The following is a 24,983-nucleotide window of genomic DNA, read 5'->3' on the forward strand; positions in this document are numbered from 1 at the left end:
TTTGTATTACTTGGATTTAAATTTTATTTAAATAACATTTAAAGCATAATAGTTATGAGTGTCTTATAAGTGAACTTTACTATTTAAATTCTTATATTTTCTTCAATTTATCTAATTAAGATACAATGTCAAATATCATAGAGTTTAACAGCAAAACCCCTATATGAAAACATTTTCTGTGCAACAAAGAGAGTGAAACAGAAATATGTTAACTAAGCCATTGCAAAAAAATATTGAAAATTACTTGCGGATCAACAATAGCTATTATATTCACAATTTCAGTTACATAAAATAAATTTAAAAGTAGAACTGGCACATTCTCCGACATCAGAACAAGAACCACGGAGTAAAAAAAGTTCATACTCTTCATTGAATATGAATAAAGAAGACAGTTTGTCTGAGGTATTTGCAAGATTAACAGCTAAAGATATGATTTCTTTTAACGTAATATGCATTTCTATCAATATATGGGCTGGGCTGGCTTTAAGACGATTTGTCAACACACCCAATTCTCCAAACACTGTTAAAAAAATACTTGGTTTCTCTAACAATATAAAGAATGTTATAAGAAATGAATTATTACAAAAAAAATAACAGTGGAACTAGGTTTTCAATTTCTTTTGATGAGTGATAATACCCGTTATTTGAATATTAATCTACATGATAGAGACAATTTTTGGAATTTAAGTTTAGTAAGGATTATTTTCAATGCCAGCTGAAAGGCCTGTAAATTTACTTTAGGGAAATCTCTCTGCATTTGGTTCAAATCTTGAAAACAGTATTGTGTGCATGATGACAGACGGAGCCAGTGTAACGAAAAAAATTAGAAACCTATTACAGATTAATCAACAGCTATGGTTTGCTCGTAGTATTCAACAGGCTATTATTTCAGTTTTATATAATACCTCAGCATCAATTTGTACGCAAAGGCATTTAGTCGAGAAACTTTATGATCACATTGAAAAATTGGAAAGTGAATCTGAATTCAGTGAAAGCTGTAAAACAGATAGCAATAATGATGTTGACAAGAGTTGCTTGAATAATTGAAGACGTAATTACAAATAAATTGCTCCTGTGATTAATAAAGTTGGAAAAATCACAATGGTTTTTAAAAGATCACTAACTAAAAATAATAGCTGTCTTCAAAAATGCGTAAAAAATGACTTCGGAAAAAACCTTTATTTAAACAATGATTGCAAAACAAAATGGAACATCTTACTATCAATACTTGAAAGTTGAAAAGTTTCATAAGTTAAAAAATCGCATAAAAAAGGGTGCTTGTTGATACCAGTATTGATGATTCTATAAAAATGTCAGATATTGAGTATGAAATTGTTTCTGAACTAGTGAACGTACTAATTCCAGTAAAACCTTATAACTGCTAACATTGCGTTACAGTTTATGGTAACTAAATTAAAAGAACTGAATACTACAACAAGTTGTGAACTTTTTAATGCATTTGCCTCCAGAATCAAAGAGCAAAGGAGTGAAATAAGTAGTCTACTACACTTTGTATATTATGGAGAAGACAAATTAATGCCCGTAAGTGAAGTTTTTGAAACATCTTCAAATTTTAAAAATAAAAAAATGATGCAGCTTCTAAATAGATTAAATGTAACAAATTTAAATCACCCTACAAATTCCTTTGACGATGTTGAAGATTTAGGAAAATAATGAAATACTGAAAATGTCACTGCTTAAAAGTGGTTGTACTCGGGGTGATAAGAAAATTTATGATTTTTTAATGACAATTAAACCAACAAGCGTAGAGTCAGAAAGGGCATTTTCATCCGCAGGATTATTTAGCAATAAAACGAGAAATCGCTTAAGTAATAATAGTTTAGATAGTTTGAGCTTTTTGCAAGCATATTTTGAAAATAAAGACAAAATAAATAACTTTATGTATGTAACTGTATGTATGTAAGTTTTATTCATTTTACTGAAATATACTTAATTAAGTTATGACTTTTCTTTTAGTTTTGAAGCATAAAATAATGACATTATTTCCAGAAAATTTCTGTGGATGATCTGAAAAAAAAAATTATGGTCTGAAACTTAATAAAGAAAAAACTGAATAAGCCCGTCCTGCTACTCCAGAGGGTGCAGCTGTGGAGACGAAAAAATAAACAAATAAATGTATACACCTAGATTGAAAAAAATTGAAAATGTTTTGAATTAAGGGGCGGATTTGACATACCTATCTCCTGGTCACCAATTTTACTTGCTTTTTTTGCTTTGTAAATTTGATATAGCCTTGACGAATAGTTGAAATTTTATTTTCTAAGCTTTGAATTTTGAAAAATGCTGCGAGAATTGGCACGCAATTGCCATCTATGTAAAAGAAGCTTATTTTGAATGTTTACGCTATCAATAAGGTTAATCTGCACAAGACAGTATTCTTTCGAAATGAATAAACGAGGTAAGCATTCTAATGAACTTTAAGCATGTGAATAAAGTGTGCATATTTATTTTTTTGCTCTAAGAGCAACGTTTAAATGAATTGTTTTTCTACTAATTGTTTAAAAAACATTAAAGTAAAGAAATAGAGGATAGATAAATAGCTGAATAATAGAGGTAGATAGATAAATAGCTGAATAAAGAGGTAGTAAACGACCGGGGCTGGTATATGACTGTGGCCAAAGCCAGTTCTACGGACTGGACTGCATAAACATTAACGCATATTGACTTATTTTTATATATCTGTAAGCACCTATATTCATACAGCCCCAGCCATTAACCTGACTTTGGCCGTGGTCAAATACCAGCCCCAGTCGTTTACTAAATAGAGGTAGATAAATAGATGAATAATAGAGGTAGATTTAAATAGAGGTAGATATATCAAGCTTTACAATTTTACTTTAACTTAAAAATTGAATTGCAGCAACATTTCTTTAATTTTGATCTAGAGCATTTATTTCAGATTTATTAAAACTTTAGTTTGTTAAATAGTTTTAAAATCTACTTTAAATAAAACGCCTGTGTGGCCATGTGGTTAGCTTGCAAATTTTCTGAAGCAAAGCGTCGTGTTTCAAATCCTACCACTAGAACTTATTTTTTTAAAATACAAAATAAAACACTTTTGAAGTTTTATAGACATAGATAACATAAGCAAAGATATACATTGTAACAAACGAAAAGAAAGAGAACTTTTAAAAAAGCTTAAAATTTCTAAAAGCAAAAACATTACTAACTACATTTTAATTACTTGCTTTTTTACTATTTACTAATCAACATTTTCACTTATTAATTATACTTATTTATTTTAAACAACATTCTAAGCTTTGATTTTAAACACACAGTTATTGAACAAATTTTTCTTTTAAAAATATGTAATTGGTTATAGAACTAGAACAAATAATTATTTGTTCTAGTTCTATCTTTAAATAATAAAAGAACTTTATTAGCACCCTGAGCAGCGTTTTGAGCACTTCTATTGTATAATCCTCTAAAAACAAGATCCCGTATTGATTTAAGAAGCTTGTATAACTAATACCTTATAAAAATAAATGGTAGCAAAGCTTCAGCAAAATTAATTCTGAAATAGTTGTTACATTTCAAAATTGTTTACACATGGTATTATTACTTAAATAAACTCATAAAAAAAAATGTATTTACCTGCTAAACATTACAGATTATTACTAGTAAAGAGAAATGTAAATGTTGTCTAAGAAGTATGAAAGGAAAATAAATCGTACAACAAAATCTTAAACTATACATTACTTATAACATACATTAATTTTATACAAGCAGATAATACCATATACAGTATTACTCATAGCAACCCCCAAGAAATTTGGTTTTGCAGATAGTTGCTTTACCTGAATCTTTAACAAGACAGGTCTTCTAAAGGAAGATGTGACAGATCTGCTAAACTCTAATGCTCAATATAAAAATCAAATTCACCAAAGAATTTCGGTATGAAACCGTCAACAAAAAGATTAAAACAGAAATTATTAATCTACATAAAATCTTGATATTTCTGAAAACCTGTTTATAAAAACCTTGACATTACAAAAGAAAACGATTAAAATAAGCTTCTTTCAATGAATAAAACATTTTTTTTGGATTTTAAAACATCGCAATGAATTATAATAAAATACTTATTAAATTAAAAAAATATCATAAAAAAGTCCACTTCATCTATCTCAAGAAAGTCAGGTTAAGAAATGTACACTGCAGTTAAAATAGAGAGCTTCAGGGGCTTCAATACATATATTGAAGGGTTTGGGTTGACACAGATACTATCTAGATATGAAGAAGTTTTATTACAGTGAAAGAAAACTTTCTTTTCATTATTCTGTTTTTTCATCTTTTTTTAAACTTTTTGTACAAAAAAATTTGTTAAGTTAGAAATTAAAAAAAAAAGCAAACAGATTTTTTAAGAAAAAAATTTGAAAAATTCTTTAAAAGTAAATTTAACTTTATAAAATTTTAAAACTTTTATAAAATAGAAGAAAAAAAAAACATTTGGATTAAACCTGAAATTTTTAAACTTTCAGCATTCAAAATATATTAGACAATCTTCTCCATTTAGCCAGTGCTTTCGCACTTGCCCACATGTACACAAAAACTTTGGTGAGCGCATTAAAAAGTGCTTGCCAAAAAGAAATAAAAACGTTTAGTTTTAAATTGCAACAAAAATTTTTTTGTTCATTTGTTTTTATGAAAAGTGCTTTTTTTTTACTTTTTTTTTTTGTTTGAAATTATTATATCAAAAAAACATTATTCAAGTATTTATTCAAATCATTCTTTTTTATATTTTAATTTTAATTTAAATACCAAAAAAAAATTAAATGGTGTAGGTTAACTTAAAAAAAGACCATCCTACCAGCGCTTTTTCATGCGTGGTATTAAATTTCAAACAGAAAAGATAAATTAGGACCTTGTCAATCTGAATATGCAAGGATATATATACACTTTTTTTTTTACCAAAGCATATTTAGATATGCATTTGCCAACTTTTTTGCTAACCTAAATCTATATGATTTCTTAAAATCCTTTTTCTTTGTAATTTTCTTTGTAAAAGAAAAAAACAAAGAATGAAAAAAACATTTCTGCTTCAAACCATACTCTCATAAATACATACAAATATATATGTCACTGACATTTGACGTACTTAATTTTTAAAGAAAATGTTTCTGTAAAAATTGATGATGCCCAAGTAAAAAAAGGAGACTAGAAAAACTAAACTTTTTCCAGCTTACTTTTTAAAAAAATACAACAAGTGAACTGGAAATAGTTTAAAAACTTCAGAAAGTCTTTTTTTAATTGATAGATTGCCTGCCTAAACTAAAACCCTCAAACGATGTAGATGTAGCAGCACACCTCGCATGTTCTACCTATTTGTCATTCAATTTTTTCCACTTAATAATAATAAAAAAACTTATTTTATTAAACAAACTAAAGAACAATACATGTTTTAACTATATTATAGCCATCTTCAGTTGGGTTTAAAAAAACTTATTTAATTTTATATACAAATATTATATGGTAATAAATATAAATTACAACTTTTTATTAATTATGACAAAACAGGCAATAGCAAAAAATAAAATAAAAAGATTATTAAATTATTTAACAAAATTTTCAAATATATTCAAGCTAATAAATACTTTTTAAAGTTTAACTTTTTTCTATAAATTTTTTAAAAAAAAAGGAAAGATGAAAACAGTTGAAAATGTTTACGCTGTTATAAAACAATAAAATTTTATTAAGACAATATATTTAATGCAAACTCACTCTAATTGTAACCAAAAGTTGAATCGCATTAGAGTGCTGAGGGGGTTTCGGAAAACCAAAGTATTCACATGTTCGGAAAAAAAGTAAATATGTAAAAGTAAACAGTACTGATACAGAATGACAGTGTCTAAAAAAAAATAGTTCAAATTGATTATATAATAGCATTATTACCACCATTTACAAATTACTCAAAACAATGTATTATTACTGCTGTTATTATTATTATTATTATTATCATTATATATTATTGCTGAACTTAGTTTTAGTAATAGTATAAATGCTCATTTGTGCGTGTTTACACAAAACCCGCGGCAGCCATTGGATCCGAGATAAAAGTAAGAAAGAGTCTCTGCACTTTTTTATAAGAAAATTTGAATGAAAGTCTAAATATCTAACTCATAAAAATTTTAAGGTATGGAAAAAGTTTATTAAAGGTTTACAATTTACTTTTTAAGTTTTCTGCAAGTTTAGTTTGCTTAAAGAAAAAGGGAATGTAATATGTATATTTATTGAGAATACAATAAACTATAAAATTGTTTTGTATTGCATTTTAAATAACAAAATTTTTAAAAAAAAGCAATCTGATGATTTAAACTTGCCACGCGGTGACCTTTTTTCAAAACCAGTAAGGAGGTTTTAAAAAGTGTGTTTTAATTAAGAACATAATTAAAAATTTTAATTTTATATTTAAAACAAATCATTTTATTATATTTATTTTATTTAAAAATAAAAAAATGTTAAACTTACCAAATATAAAGGTAATGAGGAAATTTAGAGTTTTACAACTATTCTACCATGCCCCCGTTAAACATTCTAAACCGAGTGCAAAACAAGGACAGAATTTAGAAAACCATCAATATAGTATTATACTCCGTAAAGTCTTATAATGCACGAGGCATTGTAGATGTGCGCACAGTAAGTATTTGAATTTCTTTTTTACCTTTCATAAATCTCAGAAACATCTTTGACTCTCTCTATTGTCACTATCATAAATATAATTATTGAATATACTTTTATTCATAAATAGTATATAAATTTTGTAATTTTTTAATCTGTTTTTAAAGATACTAAAGTTTATTTTTTTAATGATTTAAGTTAATGAAACATGTTCTGTTCTGTAGGTGATGTATTGAAATTGTATCTTGACAAGCTGTTAATTTTATAGAAGCTGAAGATGAACTTGTTTTATAAGCATATTGTTAGTTATTTTTTGTTTCTTTTTTTTTTTTTAAAGATATTGAATCATGTTTTATATGAATCTAATTATTTAGTACAGTGTTATTGTTTGCTGGTGATATTCAGGTTAGATTTTATAAAGTTAAATTTACTTTTAAAGAATTTTTCAAATTTTTTTCTTAAAAAATCTGTTTGCTTTTTTTTTTAATTTCTAACTTAACAAATTTTTTTGTACAAAAAGTTTAAAAGTGAATAACGATATTTTGATTGTTATTTTAATTTTAGTGCCATAGCTTATCACATGTTGTAGGTTTTAAATTTTAATTTATCTTTATAGAAGAGGTATTATATTAAATTATCAAATAGAAGAGGTATTTGAATATTTTTAGTTTAAAATGTATATTTTTATTCTCAATTTTTTAAATTTTGTCTTATTTTTTTATTCCTAATTTTTTAAATAAATTTGTTAAAAATACTAATTTTTTTTTTTTTAATATTAATATAAAAATATATATATTATTATATTTGTAAAAAGTAATACGTTTTGTTTTTTACACTAAACACCATCAAAATTCAAGTCAGCAGAATATACATAATATTAAAATGATTTGAGAGCTGCTGTGAAAGTGTTTATGATTCTCCATGTCTAAATAATATATAGTCATTTAAAATTTTGTGAATACTTTAAATTGCAATTAATAATTTTCATAAAAATCAACAGTTAGCACTGAATCAGGTGATCATAGGTATCTAATAAGTACTTACAATATGAAAGAACTTAAAAATCAATTTTTCACTGTGTATGTTCTTTATCGATATGCCCTTATCAGATAAGTCTTATCTGTTCAAGAAAATATTATTGTTTTAATTTAAAGGGATCATAATTAAAAAAAAATTAAAATTCTATTAAGTTTTTTTAAATTTTATTTTTATATCTTTACCTTTATTATCTTATGATGTAGAGCTATTTTTCATGTTTAACTTCAAATAATATGTATTACAAACATTTTAAACTTAGTTGTTATTCTATTTCAACATATTAAATTTAAAATAATTATAGAAATAATAGCTGATTGTCTTTACAATAAATGTCTTTTCTTACAGATTTTGATTATTTTAAACAATGCTCTAGGAAAAAGCATCAGCAATAGGAAAATAAATTGGTTTACAGTGTTAATTTTTAATAATTTTACTTCTTTTATTATGCCACAATATTTTTTTCATTTCAGATATATCTTACAATGCCTTTTCAGCATTTTGCAGAACAAATAGAGGGCCCAAATCCATAAGGCACATAAGGTGTGGGCTTAAATTTAGGGCAAAAGCCCCTCTCCCTTTATATATTTTTCAATAGTGTGGATCCTGTAGAAAGTAAAGTACAATGAGAGAGAGAGTGATGGGGAAAAAAAAAACTGTATCTATAATTAGTATTTATATAGTTAATCTAACAATTTTTATTTGATAATGCAAATTAAGTTTATTTGTAAACATACTTTTCTTTATATAATTCATTTTGTTAATATTTTTTTTTCCTTTTTTTTTTTTAAACATTTAAACAAACAAGGTTGCAAGCAGCCACTAATTAAAGTTGGAAGTTACTGAAAGGAAAAAGATAAAGATTGTCAAGCAAGATAACGATTGAGGGACGACTTAAAGGATTGCAAATTATATGAATCAGGAAAGCAAGACGAAGGAAGCAAATTCCAAAGAACTGATGTTTGAGGAAAAAAACTAGACATATAAGTGTTTTTGGAGCACTTAGGAACAGTCATAGGAAAAGGATGAGACTTAATTGATTGGCGAGTAACACGAGAATGAATTTTAGTAGATATCACAAGAGACGCTAGCTCTTTAGAGCAGTGCCCATTATAGTATTTGTAGAAAAGAGAAAGAGAAGCAACATTACGACGATGTGATAATGGTTGGAGGTTGACTGCAAGAGCAGGTCCAACTATGTTTACAATGCGTTTTTGCACCTTGTCTAAAAGGGAAAGGGCATCATTAGAAGAACAGCCCCAGATATGGCAACAATATTCCATACAAGGCCGGATTTGAGATTTATAGAGATAGAGAATAGAACCCAAAGTAGGAAATTGACAAGCTCAATAAAGAAATGCAACCTTAGCTAATGCTAATTTTGCAACTGATTTGATATATGGTTTCCAAGAAAGATGGGAAGTAAGAGTTAATCCTAGAAGATGAAGAGTAGATGACTCATGAAGTACATCACTGTTCATAAATATAGGAAGATCTAAATTATTGCGATAAGGATTGACTGAAAAAAAATTGAGTTTTATCTGAATTAAAGTTCACCAGCCACTGTGAGCCCCATGCTGTAGCAGAAGTGAGATCCTTTTCACGCTCAAATGCCCCCTCCAAGCAATCAGAGGGTGTTGGTTTCTTATCACGACAAGAATAAATGGTAGTATCATCAGCAAACAATGCCACCTTAGATGTGAGAATATCTGGAAGATCATTAATGTAAATTAAAAATAGTATAGGGCCAAGAATAGAACCTTGAGGAACCCCTGAAGTTACAGAATAAGAAGAAGAGTGCTGTCCATCGAGGACAACTTTTATACTACGATTGGAAAGGAATGATTCAATAATCTTAAAGATGTTGCCGGATACACCATAAGAAGAAAGCTTATGGAGAAGACCAGCAGGCCAAACTTTATCAAAAGCTTTTGAAATGTCAAGAGCGATGGTCTTAACCTCTCCACCTTTATCTAATGTACAATAAAACCTATCAGTTATTACTGTTAGCAAATCAGCTGTAGAATGAGAAGATCGAAATCCATATTGATGGTCAGAAAGTAAGTTATTAGATTCAAGATGAGAAATTAAGTGTTTGTTAATTAAAGACATTAAAAAGCTTTAAAAATTTCTATGAAAACGATAACGCCGCTAAAAATTTGTTGAGCATATGTCATGATAGAGATATTTAAGTTATTAATATGCTTACTAATTAGTTAAGCCTGCGTATTAAAGAGACAACTTTCTTTCTAATAGAAAAAAGATTTTACATGTAAACTTTGACTTTCTTTAAAATTAAAGGGGAAAGAGTCCTAATAAGCTGAAGATCTGAAAAAAAAAAAAAAATAGAAACTTATTAAAGAAAAAAAAAAAAATTTACAGTAGTTTTTAAGTATTGAATCAATCGTTAACTCAAAACAAAGAATTTTATATTTTTCTGTTTTATAAAAATTACTGAAAGTAAAATTATTAGTGTAGAATAGACTTACCATGACCATAATTATATAAGTCCATTATTCCACATATTTAAGTTTAATCTCATGTTTTTTGAAACATTTTATACCGATGGTAATTAACACATTTCAAGCAGGTATTTTAAATACTATTTAGATTAGTACTAATATTTAATCCTTTGATAAATTGCAACGTATACCGAAACATTCAAATTTTTTCAAAGTTATTTATAATAGAAAATTTTTTTTTCATAGCTTTAAAAAGTAAACAATAAGTATAGTTTTTCTGTAAGTATATAGTTATTTTTCTACCTCTTACAAAAAAATATTGAAGTAAGGATTAAGAATAGAAAAGGATGGTGTGGAATAGATTCCCAAGACCAGGCTTGGACAGGAATGGCATCTGATCGAGCTCTATTGCTGATCATGCAGATTTTTTTTGGACAACTTGCCCACAACTGTTTATGTTTTGATGACTTAAACATTTCAGAAATGTGCTGAAAATCATCATTTTTTTTTTTGAAAGCTTGACCACATATAACAAGTTATGAACATGAGCCAGAAATGGCTGGAGAAATGATAAAAAAGTGTATTGATAATGTAGTATTGAGGCTAATATCACAGCATGCAATAAAGAAAACCGCCATATATTTTGGTGCAACTGCTGGAATGAGACTACATTGGTAAGCTTTTATTAATGCAATAAAAAAAACTGTATTAAGATTATGTTATTGGTTTTTTAGTTATTTGAAAAGGCACTGAAAAAACCCGACAAAAGAAAGAAAATTATAAACAGGCTAAACTATAAAAAACGAAAGAAATCTTGAAAATAAATTTAAAAAATAAAAATGCTCAATTAATCTAACCCAAAGAAAACTAAAATACTATTAGAAAGTTATTTTAATTATGTTTATATTTACGTTAAGGTTAAATAACTTTAAAACTTTAATCTTTTCTAACATCTTTTTTACATCTGCTAATTAAAAGTTTTTTACATCTGTTAATTAAATTAAATTAGTTATTTAAATTAGTTTTTTACATCTGTTAATTAAAAGCAAACTTTATTGCAAATTATAGGCCTAAACTAAACAAATTGTAAGCGATAGAATTTTAAGTATTTTAATTTACACAATTAAGACTTATCAAAGATGATATTTAATGCGAGTTCTATGGTCGGTGTAAGTTTCGAGTTCAAATATTTTAATATGAACTTTTATTTAGAAAGTTTTTAAATTATCAAATTAGTATTATATACTTAACTATTATTTTTGTTTATCAATCTTATCAAATTTATTCTTTTTCTTTTTTTATAAAGTTTATTGGAATAAGCAGTGACAGAACTTTTCTTGAGAAAAAAACCAAATTTAAAAACCAGTGCATTTAAAAAACAAATATGGTAAGGGTTAGGATTAGGAAATTCATAGACCGGTATAATTAGAGTTGCAGTAGATATTACAGACATTGATAAACATAAATAATGCTTTTTATTAATAACAATCGTTAGAATTTGTAAATTTTATAAGAAGTGCTTAGGGTAGTAAAAAAAAATTTAATTAGAAAGTTTACAAATCAGCAAAAAAAAAAAAAAAAGACTTTAGAATGTTTTTGATAATATTAACTTAATGCGTTTTTTATAAAAAGTTTATTGAAACACATTGATAGTCATCATTGTTTATAAATTAAGATTACAAATTGTTTTAAAAAAATTTGTTGTCGTTGTTGTTTATAAAATTAAGAATACAAATTGCAGGCTGTCAAGCAACTTAATAAAAATATTAAAAAAAAAATTACGAGGGGAAAAATGGCAAAAAATGACAAATTTCATTGAAAAAATGAAAAGTTCAACAACTATTTTCAAAAACAAAATGAATCAGAAGTCATCAAAAATGCCAAAAATAATATAAAATAAATTAACAAAATAGAGAAAACACCAAATAACTTGCAATACCAAATAAGGTTCAAAATAATTAAACAGAAAGGTTCACAACAACTTCTTTTTACAATACTACTTTGACTTTTTGAAACGATTAAACTATCCATTTAAATTTTTCATTTTAAACCAATATTTACTCTTGACTTTTTTTGTTCATTTCTATGTGTTGTAGCATTTTCAAGATTTTTTTTTGCACTGTCCACCACTTTATGGGCAATTTCTATAGCATGTCTTCTTTATTGATGGTACTTTGCATAGATTTGGTTGATTCATCCAGCATTCTCTGAGCAAGTTGAAACTCTAGATCTGCATTTTTCTCATCATTTTCAAGTTTTATTTCCCTTTGATATAGGTTGTTTTTTTTGAACTTTTTCAAGCATTTTATTGTTGTTTTTGTTGTCAATAAGTTCTCGCTTATGAATATTATTTATTTTTTCTTCTCCTTCCTCAGCTTTTCTTTTTTTATATATTCTCTGAGCATTTTGCACTACTTGAAGAACGCCTTTAGAGAGAGAACCAACATTATGCGCTCGATCGCAACGTTAAGTTTTTTGTCTACTCATACTAAAACCTTGACTTACTAAACTATTTGGAAACATTCTTTGAAATAATAATGTATCGACACGCCTTATAGCAAGATCATTTTCAGCTACTTTAAACAGCCACATAGCTGAAAATTTAAATTATTCTATAAATTAATTATTAGAGTATTCTATAAATTTTATCATTTATAGAATACTCTAATTGTACTACTTTCTTTCCCCAAATAGAGTTTTTATTTGAATCTATATATAAATGACAAGCTGTTTTTGATAATCTAATATCAGAAACTAATTTATGTTTAGGTTTTATAGAATGCTGATAAAGTGCTTGAAAATCAACTAAACTGTATTTCAAATCACTAAAACATAGTTTACAGACTGCATTATCAGAACTTTTTTCTCTCAGCCAATTGTTTAATTTTAAATTGATTTTTATCAAGCTTTTTCAGCCAAACTTCAGTCCATTAAACCATTACGGCTTTGACCTATCCATTGATTGCTATACTGCAAATTAAAAATAGATACTAGTAACTTTACAAATATTGAAAATTTCATTCAAAATTTAGTTCTCAATTCAGTTTATCTACCAATAAAAGTAATAAAAACAAATTACCAATTCAAAAAATTACAATATCTAAATTAAACTTAAAAAAAAAAAAGATTGTAAGAGAATATTTTTTGTAAAATTGATTTTAATTATCATAATATGAGTTATTACTTAAATATTAAAAAATAAACTTAAAGTAAAATATACCATAACTCAATCAAAATACTTACAAAATTTTAATTGAAAAAATTCAAAAAAAAAAAAAAAAATTGATAAAAAAGACCCAGAAAAAAATGAAAAAAATGACAACTTGACAGCCTGAAATTGTTTAAGAAAAATTCAATAAATAAAAGTTTTTGATATTCTTTGATAATTTATTTAATAGTATTTTAAAACTTTATTTAAAAGCATTTAGAGTTGTGTAAAAACATTTCAAAAAAGAAAGTTTATTCTCTAATGAAATGTTTGTACACAATGTATAACAACAAGAACAAAAAAATAACTTTGCAATGTTTGCATATATTAAATTTATGGTTTCATCAAAAAGTTTATTGAAACAATTGTTTTCGTTGTTATTTATAAAATTAACCATACAAGTTGTTTTAAAAATATTTACATCGTAAAAAATGCACTTGTTACAGGGTTATTCATTTTTATATGCGCATTTATTCAATCTTATATGCGTGTTTATTCATTCTTATGTGCGCGTTTATAGGCGAGTCACCCCCCCCCCCCCCCATAAAATCTCTAATATAATTTCATATAGACAATAAATAGGCTTTTATGTGTTTATATAAATTTATTCAAAATATAAATTAGGTTGTTGCCACTGCTATTTATTTAAAAATAGTTGCCAAGCCAGCGCTGGCTAGCTAGCTATTTACGCATATGATTGTAAAATGGAATTAGATTAAACTCTGTAGTATCCATAATCTTTTTAAGTTTCCTGATTACCCCAACCGTATTTTGAGGCCTTTCTCCCTGTTTGTAAGTATGCTGTTAAGAAGAAAAATTCTTCTATTGGATTGAGTAGTGGCATGTATGCTGGCATATACTTAATAGCTATGCTATAAGAGGCTATTGTTTGCCTAAGCAAACACCTCTTTCATTACTACAATAAAAGTACAAAATGAATGCAGATTCATTTAGTACTTTCATTATAGTAATGAAAGTACAAAATAAATCTGCATTCCAGCCTCCAGTTTTTATTTCATAAGGCAGCACTCCCATTGTTGAAACAGCACAAATCAAACTAACTCTTTTATCACAATTTGCAGACGACTGTAAAATTGCTAGCACACCTCTTAGCGAATAACCATATGCGCTGTTAGTGTGCAAATTAAATCCAGTTTCATCCAAATAAATGTTTTTCATTCGAAATTCTGTTAACTTTGCTTGGAAATGCGTAGCATGCATCAATAACTCGTGTTGAGTTTTGTTCTTCTGGCACATGCACAACACACTTTCTTGATAAATCTAAGCATTTGAGTTTTCTTGAAATAGTAAGCTGAGACATATTGAAGCCTGCTGCAAAAAGATTTTCTTTTATTGCTTCTTGCATACAAAGATTGTTTTCTTGTATGCATAATTCAATAATATTTTTTATTTGAGCATTTTTAGGTCTTTTACCTCATTTTTTTTAATCAAAAAACGACTTGAATGCAGTCATGTCATTAAATTCTCCTCTGTTAAACTTAACAACAAGATTTTTAAATGTGTATAGATAAATTAAGAGAAGTGGAAATGCTTGTTGTAGATTCGTTTCTTTCAATTAAATGCTTATGCATTTTAATGTGCTATTTTCTAATATTTTTCCTTGTTTAATGATTTGCACAGCTATTTTCTCTTCCATCCATAGGGTAAAAATTTGAGTATTAATGATAATTAAAAATAATTTAAATCGAGAATAATGAATATTTAGATAAATAATAATTTAATTAATCAATAAATATAATAATAAAATTAATCAAAGATCTAATACTAAATTAAATAAACCATCATAAAATGTAAAATGTTTTCGTCTTAAGTATTTTTAACCTTGTTTACCAGTAAACAAGAAAAATTTGTTTTGAAAAATCTGTAATTGTGGCAAGAATGTTAGCTTGATTTGTGTTGTTTCAACAATGGGAGTGGTGCCTTATGTAATAAAAACTGGAATGCAGATTCATTTTAAACTTGAATTACTACACTGTTGGCACCAGCAATTAAGAATGCAGGTGTGGAAGCGTTGGTGTTGGTTATGGACAACTGTAAACTCCACTGGAGTCTTTCTGTTAGGGAAACACGAGCCTCTCATAACATAGTTATTAAGTATCTGCCAGCATACACCCCACAGCTTATTCAAATAAAAGAATTTTTTCTTCTTCTTTAAAGCATATTTACAAACAGGCCTTGAAAAACAGAAAGGCCTCGAAAAACAGATAGGGTAATTAGGAAATTACATTAGCATATAAGACTGAACAAATGCGCATATAAGAATGAATAAATGCGCATATAAGAATGAATAAATGCGCATATAAGAATGAATAAACACGCATATAAAAATGAATAGACGCGCATATAAAAATGAATAACTCTGTAACTATATAGTATCTTTTAATAATTTAAATAAGAATTTTTTTTGTAGTATACAATCGTTAAAAACAATTTCTTTCTTTATTAACCTATACTTTATTTTGCGAGTTTTTGAAACGTTTTCAAAAATCTAAAAAGCTATGGTTAATTTGTCGCAAAAAATAAATGTGTGATCAGGAATAGAGTGCATTTGCACACATTTTCTGTCCACGCCTAAGGCTGTCAAAAATCGCAAAAATGCTTGCCCGGGTACCCTTTGAACTAACAGGCAGGTACCGTTAAAAAACAATATTTTTAATAAAAGTTGTACTTATAAAAAATAAAAAACAATAAAAATGTCTCAATCAATGATGTCATTCATTTAAAATTTCACTTAAATCTAAACTTTATTTTACATAAAGTGTCCAGGTTACACAACTACCAATTACAGTTAAGAAAAACTAAAATGTCTACTGTTTTGGGTGCCAATGATGCATGGCGTCAATTGACCACATGTCCAGCAGTTGAAAAAGCACATTCTGCTGGCACCGAATTCGCAGGTATGCACATGTACTTGCGAGCCAAAATAGAAAGCTTTGGGTAAAGTTTGGCGTTATCTCGCTAAAACTCCAAGATATTTCCGCTTACAGTCAATGGCGTTTATGAAAGGTAAGACGCCAAATCATCCATATGTCCAAGCCCTTCGTTGGCTGTGCACAGCAATGCTAGTTCATCAAAAACATTCTCCTTTAGTAAGTTCGGTTATGAATGATCCCATGCTCGCTTTGGCATCGGTTTATCTGCTACTACTTCTATATTTCCTTCCAATACTGGCATAACAATAGCTTCCATTTCAGCTCTGATGGCAGAGTAAGTTTCATTTCAAATAGGGTGTTTGAAAAATTTTAAATGCTTTTAACGTGGATTTAATACAGATGCTCTTGGTCCAGGGGTAGTACACTAAATCTTTCTGGATAATATCGCTTTGTTATTTCAGTAGCAATGACATTTCTGCAATTATTGGCAGCAGTGCATTCGTCTGCTTTTGCTGCTCAAACATATTTTAGAACAATAGATAACAGTGGATCACCTAACAACAACAAAGGATATTTCTGACCAGATGACATAGTTGTTGCCTGCTTTAATGGTTTCAGAATGGGTATAATGGCTTGCGCAAGAAATCTGTCATTTGTAGAGTTGAAGCATTTCTTTTTGTTGTAAAATTTCGGTCAGACAGCACGGCTCTAATCACCCAACATAGCTTCACTAATCACTCTAACATGTCCAACGTGGAATTCCATCGAGTAAAGGAGTCTATGATGACTTCCAATGTTATTTCATCATCCTTAGATCTCAGAGCTGCTTGTTTGTTACGCAGTTCTTGCATTGTTAATGTATTTCGCTTAAAGTGTGCCGCCAATTGCCTTGCAGCCCGAACCACATTTACAATTGCTGGAAGTTTTAGAGCAGCTCCAATGGCTAACTGCAGCGTGTGAGCAAAACAGAGCTGATCCGGCCATTCATCAAGAAAGTCCATTGCTTGGTTTATATTTGAACTGTTATCATGGACTGTGGCAGCAATTTTCTGAACAGTAATTTGCCACTTTTCAGCAGCATCCTGCAAACGAATACTGATGTTTTCTCCAGTGTGCTATTCAGGACATTCTCATGTCTGCAAGATTGCAAATTCCAGCTCCCATTCTGTGTTAACCCAATGCGCAGATACACACATATGCAATGTTTAGATTACTAGTCCACATATCCGTTGTAAAAGCTACAAACTGTGCCTTACCTAATTTCAGTTTCAGTGACTTTGCCTCATTGTATCTTTTCTTTATCAGTTTTGTGTTAGTCAAACGAGTTTTAACAACATAATCTGGATCTGTATATTTCAACAAGCTAAGGAATCCATCACCTTTAACTAAACTTATTGGGTGTGCATCACGAGCAATGAAGTCTACTATTTTCTGATCCAAAACTAGTTCTCTTTCTTTCGTCATTTTTGGCCGCAAAGCTGTAAAGAAAGACAAAATGTTTGGTGTTCCCTAAACTGCCAATGCCATCAATATCTATGATTTGTTCCAGTATGCTTGTGTTGCCTTTTTTTTTTTTTTTGAAAAACTGTATACCTTTTTAACAAGAAACTGAAAACATTTTGCTTATAAATTGCTTAACTGAAACTTGTTTCTTTGAAAGATCTTCAAGATAATTCTACTCTCTATCTTCTATGTTTTCATAAAATTTTGTCCTAGAGACAAATCTATATATCTTTATTATAAATTATTAATTTACTAATAAACAAGTTGGAGGAGTTCTGATTTACGTAAATGAAAACATTGTACATAAAGTTAAAAATAAATAGGGAGTTTCCAAATCAGAAACTCAAATAACTTTCTGAACATTTTTGTTCAACTTTTCAGAAATTTGGTGATAAAGAAATCAGAACTACTTCTTGAAGATCTTATTTTACATATCAATTATATATTGTTGAATTGTTTTATTTCAATTAATGATTGAAAACTTAAAAAAAAATTTAAATTGATAATTTTTAAATAAAAACATTTTGTTTTTTTGCGTGGACAACGGTTACCCGTCATTTGATAATGCTGCCCGGGCAGTAAACAACAAGCAGGTACCTGGTTGCCTGGGTACCGGTTTACAGCCTTATCCACATCTGATATAGTCAGTCAGTATATCATAATAATTTATATCTTTATATTAAATTAATAAAATAATTTCTATGATGTAATTATAATATTGTAAAAATGTACTATTTCGGCATTGTTCGGAATTAATAATTTATTTTATTATGTTCAGAGTAACATGATTTGAGGTGGAAAAAATAAACTTTGATGCTTGAAGTTATTTTTGTTTGTTTTTAAATAGCACTAAAATTTCTTTAGAAATTTAATTTGATCCAATAATTTTGTTTATCATATATTGCCATGTTTGATAAAACTACTACTTTAAAACAAATACAATGTTAATTACCAAAAATTTATGTTTTAAAATTTTAATGTTTTTGATTAGTTAATATATTATTTAAATTATAAAAACATGTGAACAAATTGAAAAAAAAGATATAAAAAGATTTTTTGAGTTTATCTAGTTTTTATTATACTTTATCTATAATATTTTATTTATTCATTATATTTATAATTTATATTGACTTTTAAATATATTTTTCCATTTTTTTTAATAATATTTTTTTTTTAATAAATTTTTTCTCATAATATGTTCATAAATAATGCATATGCAAAAAAATATTAAATCGATTTAAACAAAAGTTTTTATATTTAAGTAAAAAAAGATAGATTATCAATTGTAAAAATTGTTATTTTTAGGGGACTATAAAATTCATCAATTTAAGCATTTAAATAATTAAATGCTTAAACTGATGAATTTTATATTGTCTCTTCCCTAAAAATTATACTGCCTTCCCTCTCCCCTAAAAACTTTAATTTTTAGGGGAGAGGGCAAGGTTGTGGAAGATGGGTACTGCCACCGAACTTATTTTCCTGGAATGCTCCATGTAATCTTATTTAACTGTTACATTAGAATTATAATTACTGTGTTGTCGATTGAATTTCTTATTATAATGTTATAATAATATTTGGTTTATTTCTTCTTTTTTTTTGTTATTTATTTAATGAACATATATATTAAAGGGCTTGTGATGAAGCAGGCACGATATAATAGGTATATTATATTGTGCTCACTTTCTGCACATTTCTGTTTTGCTGTTTTGTCAGCATTTTTTCGTTATGCACTAACTTGATGAATGAACAGTTTGAAGTCATTACAGCTAATTTTAATACTGGAATGTTAACTATTTTAACTAAGTGCATGTGGAAACACTATGTGAATATAAAAATGTGCAAATGAAATGGGAATAGAAAATTAGAAAATAACTATAAGAAAGTTAAAGCTTCTGAATATTTTTAATTTTGTAAAAACGTCAAGTAAGATTTATTTGATTTATTGTTAATAATATTCCACACATCATTTATAATAAAAATAAATTTTCATAATGGAGATTTTTTTAAATTCATTTTTGTCTATAGTATAGGTTTTTTATTAACTAGTATTTATCTTAAATTATTTAAAAAACATTACTGCTGTTTAGAATATTCGCAATCAAGGATATTACAAAACGAAACAAATTAGTGTTGTCACATTTATGAAATGGAAAGTTGAAGAGGTAATAGGCTTTAGAATTAAAATTACCAATGGAATTACATACGTTATTAAAATATACTGCAAAGTCTATAAAAGAAATAGGGAAGCAGTATTAAACTTATGTTTTTAACTAACAACGCTTACGTAACATAACGTTAGTTAAAAATTGTTAAGCCTTTTTTATTATTATTTTTTCATTTTCTATTCTTTTCAGGTTCACACTAAAGCACAATTACTTTAGGTTGATAATGACCCAGATGACTATACGACAACAGCATCATTAATTCCAAATCAAGTTCTTGATGACGACGATGAAATAGAAAGTGCTGATGAAGATATGACTAGCAGCATTCAATTTCGAAAATAAAAAGAGGAAAGACCGCTGACAACATTTGAGGGAAAAATCTGTTATTTAACTTACAACTATTAGTTTTGAAGAAAAATTTTAAATTATTCTTGTGTTATAATCTACTAATTTTTTGATGTTAAAAAAAAGTGTTATTTAAATAAGAAATTATAAAAAAATATATTTAATAATTATTAAATAATTTACTAAAAAAATTAACTGTTAAAAAAATATCAAGAAATATAAAAACTGTTAATCGTAAATAATATAAATGCGCTGTTGTAGATACTACATCAAACATTGACAAATGAAAGTCGTATTACAAATAGGAAGCTTTTCATAAACACAGTCTTCCGCAATTTTCAAATTTCAAGATCGCTCTCGCAACCCTGACCCCAAGCGCCCATAATTGGGCTCGATGACAACATATTATAATTTTACGAGCGTGGTATAACACGCTTGGCAATTTTCTTCGCCACAAGCCCTGTATCGACTTACTTAAATAGGAAGTATCAGGGTTGTTATCTGTCAAATATGTCTGAGACATATTTTCTGCCGACATAAAATATGTCCCACATATTTTCTGTCAACATATTTTGACATAATTTTTTGTCTGAATTATTTTCTGCTGAGATAAAATGTCAGACATTTTCTATTGACGTATTTTGACATAATTTTATGTCTGAATTATTTTCAACTGATATAAAATGTCAGACATATTTTCTATCAACATATATGTTGACATTTTATGTCTGACATATTTGCTGTTTGATATTCTTGAAGGAAAAATCAATCTAACAAATTTATTTCACCTTAATTTAAAGAGTAAAGTGAAAATAGTTTAATAACTAGCAAAATATGAGAAATGATTGGCACATAAAACATGTTTTGCAATAAAATATGAGAAATGATTGGCACATAAAACATGTTTTGCAATAAAATATGAGAAATGATTGGCACATAAAACATGTTTTGCAATAAAATATGAGAAATAATTGGCACATAAAACATGTTTTGCAATAAAAACTTGTTGTAGTCTGCTTCAGGTTGCAGCTGATAAAGAAAGCTAAAGTTATGCTCATACATAATAAAAACTATGTTTTATATTTTCAAAATTTAATGATTATAATCAGATTGAAAAGGTTTCTAACTTTTGAATGTTTTAGAGCTTTCGTGCCAAAATTTATTTTAACAATTTTTACAAGTTCTACAAATTATATATCATTGGAAAGCAGAAAAAATTTAGAATCAAAAAATTAAAATAAGAAAGTAAAAAAAAAAATAAACTACATTATTTCAGTCTGCATTATTTCATATTTATAGACAAGCTTTGCCAATTTTAAATATTTCCTCATTAAGCCTTTTAAATAGCTAACTATATTGTTTTAGAAGTAACTAAAGGCTTTAAAAAAGGTGCAAAATTTATTAAGCTTTCATTTGATGGGTTACTTTCCTAACTTAGATAACTAGAAAATGAATAATTAACATTTTTCTCTGATGATGTTAAATTTTTTTTTAAGCTAATTTTTTTTAATCAGTAAAAATATAAAAAATACCTCAAAAGAAAACTAACTATTTTGATTTCTTTATTTAGAAAGAGAGAAAATAATATCAAAGTTGCACTTTTTTTAAAAGAAAGAAAATATTTTTTAAGTCATTTTATTTATCATATTTACTCAACACAAGTAAATATGTACATAAATTTTTTAAGATAAAACTATGAATGCCACATGTTCCAACAATTGGAGTCTGAATCACAGCATAAATAAAAATTGCATGAAAAAAATGTGAGTGAGCAAAAAACATGTTATCTGTGAATACCTTTTGAATAGCGCTGGGACTGACCAACTAAAGTAGCTTTTCAAATCTTTTCAAAACGACTTTTGCAACCGCTTGGCTTATCATTCAACAAGAGTTTATAAACTCCAACATATGTATATCGCAATGTTTTGTGTTCATTTGAATTATTAGGTTTTTAACTATTTTTAGATCTAGTATTTTCTACTAATTGTTCAATAAGTTCTTCACAAAAACTTTGGTGACTGCGAGCATGATTGTCATTAAACCAAGACTCAAGTATAAAAGCATCATAAACACATATTTCCAATATGTGGTAATAGATTCACTATATCATTTATTTGATATTCTTTCACAAATATAATACGTTACTTTATATTACTTTACTAAAATATGAGATAGAAACCATTGTTTTTGTCTCCAGTTGTCTTTAGTATTTTAAGCATGAAAACAATTCCTAAATTAACAGCTCCTACTCTCGTAGGCTTAATTTATATGTCAAAGCGCACATTGTCATTGTATTATGTCATAAGCATAGTAAAAATTCATATAATGTAATGGGTTCTGAGCTGAGATAGTGCATTCTAAAGAAAGAAGTACACATATTTGAGGATAAAATCATTTTTCAGAGATTTAATTTATTTTTACTTTAAAACAACACATTGATTGTAAAATGTAAGCAAGCAAAATATGTAAACTAATAAAAACCTTTTAATTGGATAAGTTTTATCACAGTCAAATAAAGTTTTTTTCTTCTAGAGATAAGAGGCATAAAAGACAAGATACAACCCTGTAACCTGGATACAACCTAATAATATACATACTCATAATCACATCATGATAAACTGATATGATTTAATCATATTTTATATTATAGTTTTTTTAATGGAAAACAAAACACTTGAACGAAGAAAAAAAAAAGGATATTTTGGAAAAAAATAATATAAAATGTAAGTTTTACTAAAGAATAAAGTTAATGCATCTTTTCAAGTGAAGTTTATTGCTTTATTGCTAAAAAAAGTAATGTTTATTAATAAATATAAATTTACTTTTATTATAACATTATTGGTTTATACATTAAATACTTTTTTACTTTGTGTTTCTAACTCAAAGTAAATAAATTTTACACAATTGAATTTTGTTTTTTAAAATGTTTTTATAGGAAAATATTAATACTGAAATATTGTAGCAAAGATATAGATATTTTATATCTAAGAACAACACCATACTTACTGTGTCTCCTAAATGCCGTTGTAAATATAGTTAAATTTAACTTAGAAAATAAATAATTAACTTGCCAGATTACCAAGACTTGAATAACTTGCAGCCATTACGTAGGCTTCAAACTAACCAAGCCTGGTCTGCAAGTTATTGTGTAAAGACTTGAAAGAAATTAAAGTTTTTCATTAAAACTATATGAATGTTCTTTAATACTAAAGACTTTTATTTTTAAATCAAAGGAATTCAAAAATGGAAAGCACACAAACATTTTAATATATATAAAAAAAACAATATTATTAAATTGTTATAAACATACCTATAACCAAAAATTTTAAGTATAAAAAAATTGATTGTAATAGTAGAAAATGAATGAACAGCCCCTTTAATTCCAACTAACAAAAGAACTATTACTAAACCAGCCATGAGGCATAATAACTTCTTTTTCAAAATGCTATTTACTCTTTTTACTAAAAATCCATATTGAATGCTCAACACAAGTATTAATAGGTATATTATATCAAGGGTAGACATGGTAGATCTTAAATAGCACAAATTTCTTCTTTATATAAATATTTGTGTCTTTCAGAATACCCTATGCTCAGGAGAAGGCGTCCCAGATTTTGCAAGCCAGCCAAGAACTTGCCGCAAAGTGTTTTGCGGTCAAGTTCTACAAAATGAACTTTTATGGACCATTGAAAACCTGAAAAATTGGACATCGCAGATAATTCACGCGTAAACAAAGTCTTTGTTGTATGTTAATGTTAACTTATTCTTATTATTCTTTATTCATTATTCGAAATGATACAATAGTTATAGAATCTTTTGTATTTTTTCAAAACAAAGTAGCAGAATATTTTATGAAAAAGTTCTTTAAATTTATGATTATTTTAAATTTTACACAAACAGGTCAGAAAGTCAACCATGCTTTAAAATACAGGGTTTTAGAAATCATAAGTGCATGTTAGCAAAGTTATAAGCACACGTTTGCAAAGTTATAAGTGCACGCTTGCAATGTTATAAGTGCATATATGTTTTTTTGGAAATTATTTTTTTAGGTTTAAAAAATAAAAAATATTGCACAAAATTTAAATTAAAAAAAAAGAAAAAAAGAAAAATGGTGATTAATTAGTGAAATTTCTTTGCATTTTTACTCACTTTTTTACATATGTTTGAAATTTAGCATATTGTTATATATCAATAACTTTTTTAGATTAGATTCTTTCCATAAGTTTTAAAAAATAGTATACATTATTTATAAATCAATCTTTTCAATCAGGGATATTCCCTGACTTATTTAAAGTTGCAGAAGTTGTTCCAATTTTTAAAAGCGGCTGTAAACAAGATCCATGTAACTATCGGCCTATATCCTTACTCTCAAATATAGGTAAACTAATTGAAAAATTTATGTATAACAGGCTGCTCAATTTTTTAAATCTATCAGATAGCTTATATAGTCTGCAATTTGGATTCCGAAAGAAACACTCTACTAACCAAGCACTCATAGATATAACTGAAACCATACGTGAGGCTTTGGATCAAAAGCAATTTGCTGGTGGAGTATTTGTTGACCTGCAAAAAGCTTTTGATACTGTCAACCATGAAACTTTATTATCAAAACTGTATCATTATGGTGTAAGGGGAATTGCACTGAACTGGTTTAAGTCATATCTAAACCATCGTCCACAAAGTGTTACTATTGGTAATATCTCATCCACTACTAAGTTTACATCTATAGGTGTTC

The 24,983-nt window shown here is 27.2% G+C and overlaps 1 protein-coding gene across 1 annotated transcript in view; it reads right to left on the reverse strand.

The window, feature by feature from the left end:
* Positions 1–23,914, reverse strand: part of LOC100201822 (uncharacterized) — a 36,924-nt gene extending 13,010 nt beyond the window's left edge. The window contains exons 1-2 of the mRNA XM_065802784.1: positions 23,559–23,914; positions 5,740–5,866 (exon numbers count right to left, since the gene is read on the reverse strand). Of these exons, the coding sequence (XP_065658856.1) occupies positions 5,740–5,866; positions 23,559–23,773 (342 nt within the window). The 5' untranslated portion in view covers positions 23,774–23,914. The remainder of the gene's footprint in view (positions 1–5,739; positions 5,867–23,558) is intronic.
* Between the last annotated feature and the right edge of the window lie 1,069 nt (positions 23,915–24,983).

Source organism: Hydra vulgaris, chromosome 08 (assembly GCF_038396675.1).
Source record: "Hydra vulgaris chromosome 08, alternate assembly HydraT2T_AEP".
Lineage (NCBI taxonomy): Eukaryota > Metazoa > Cnidaria > Hydrozoa > Anthoathecata > Hydridae > Hydra > Hydra vulgaris.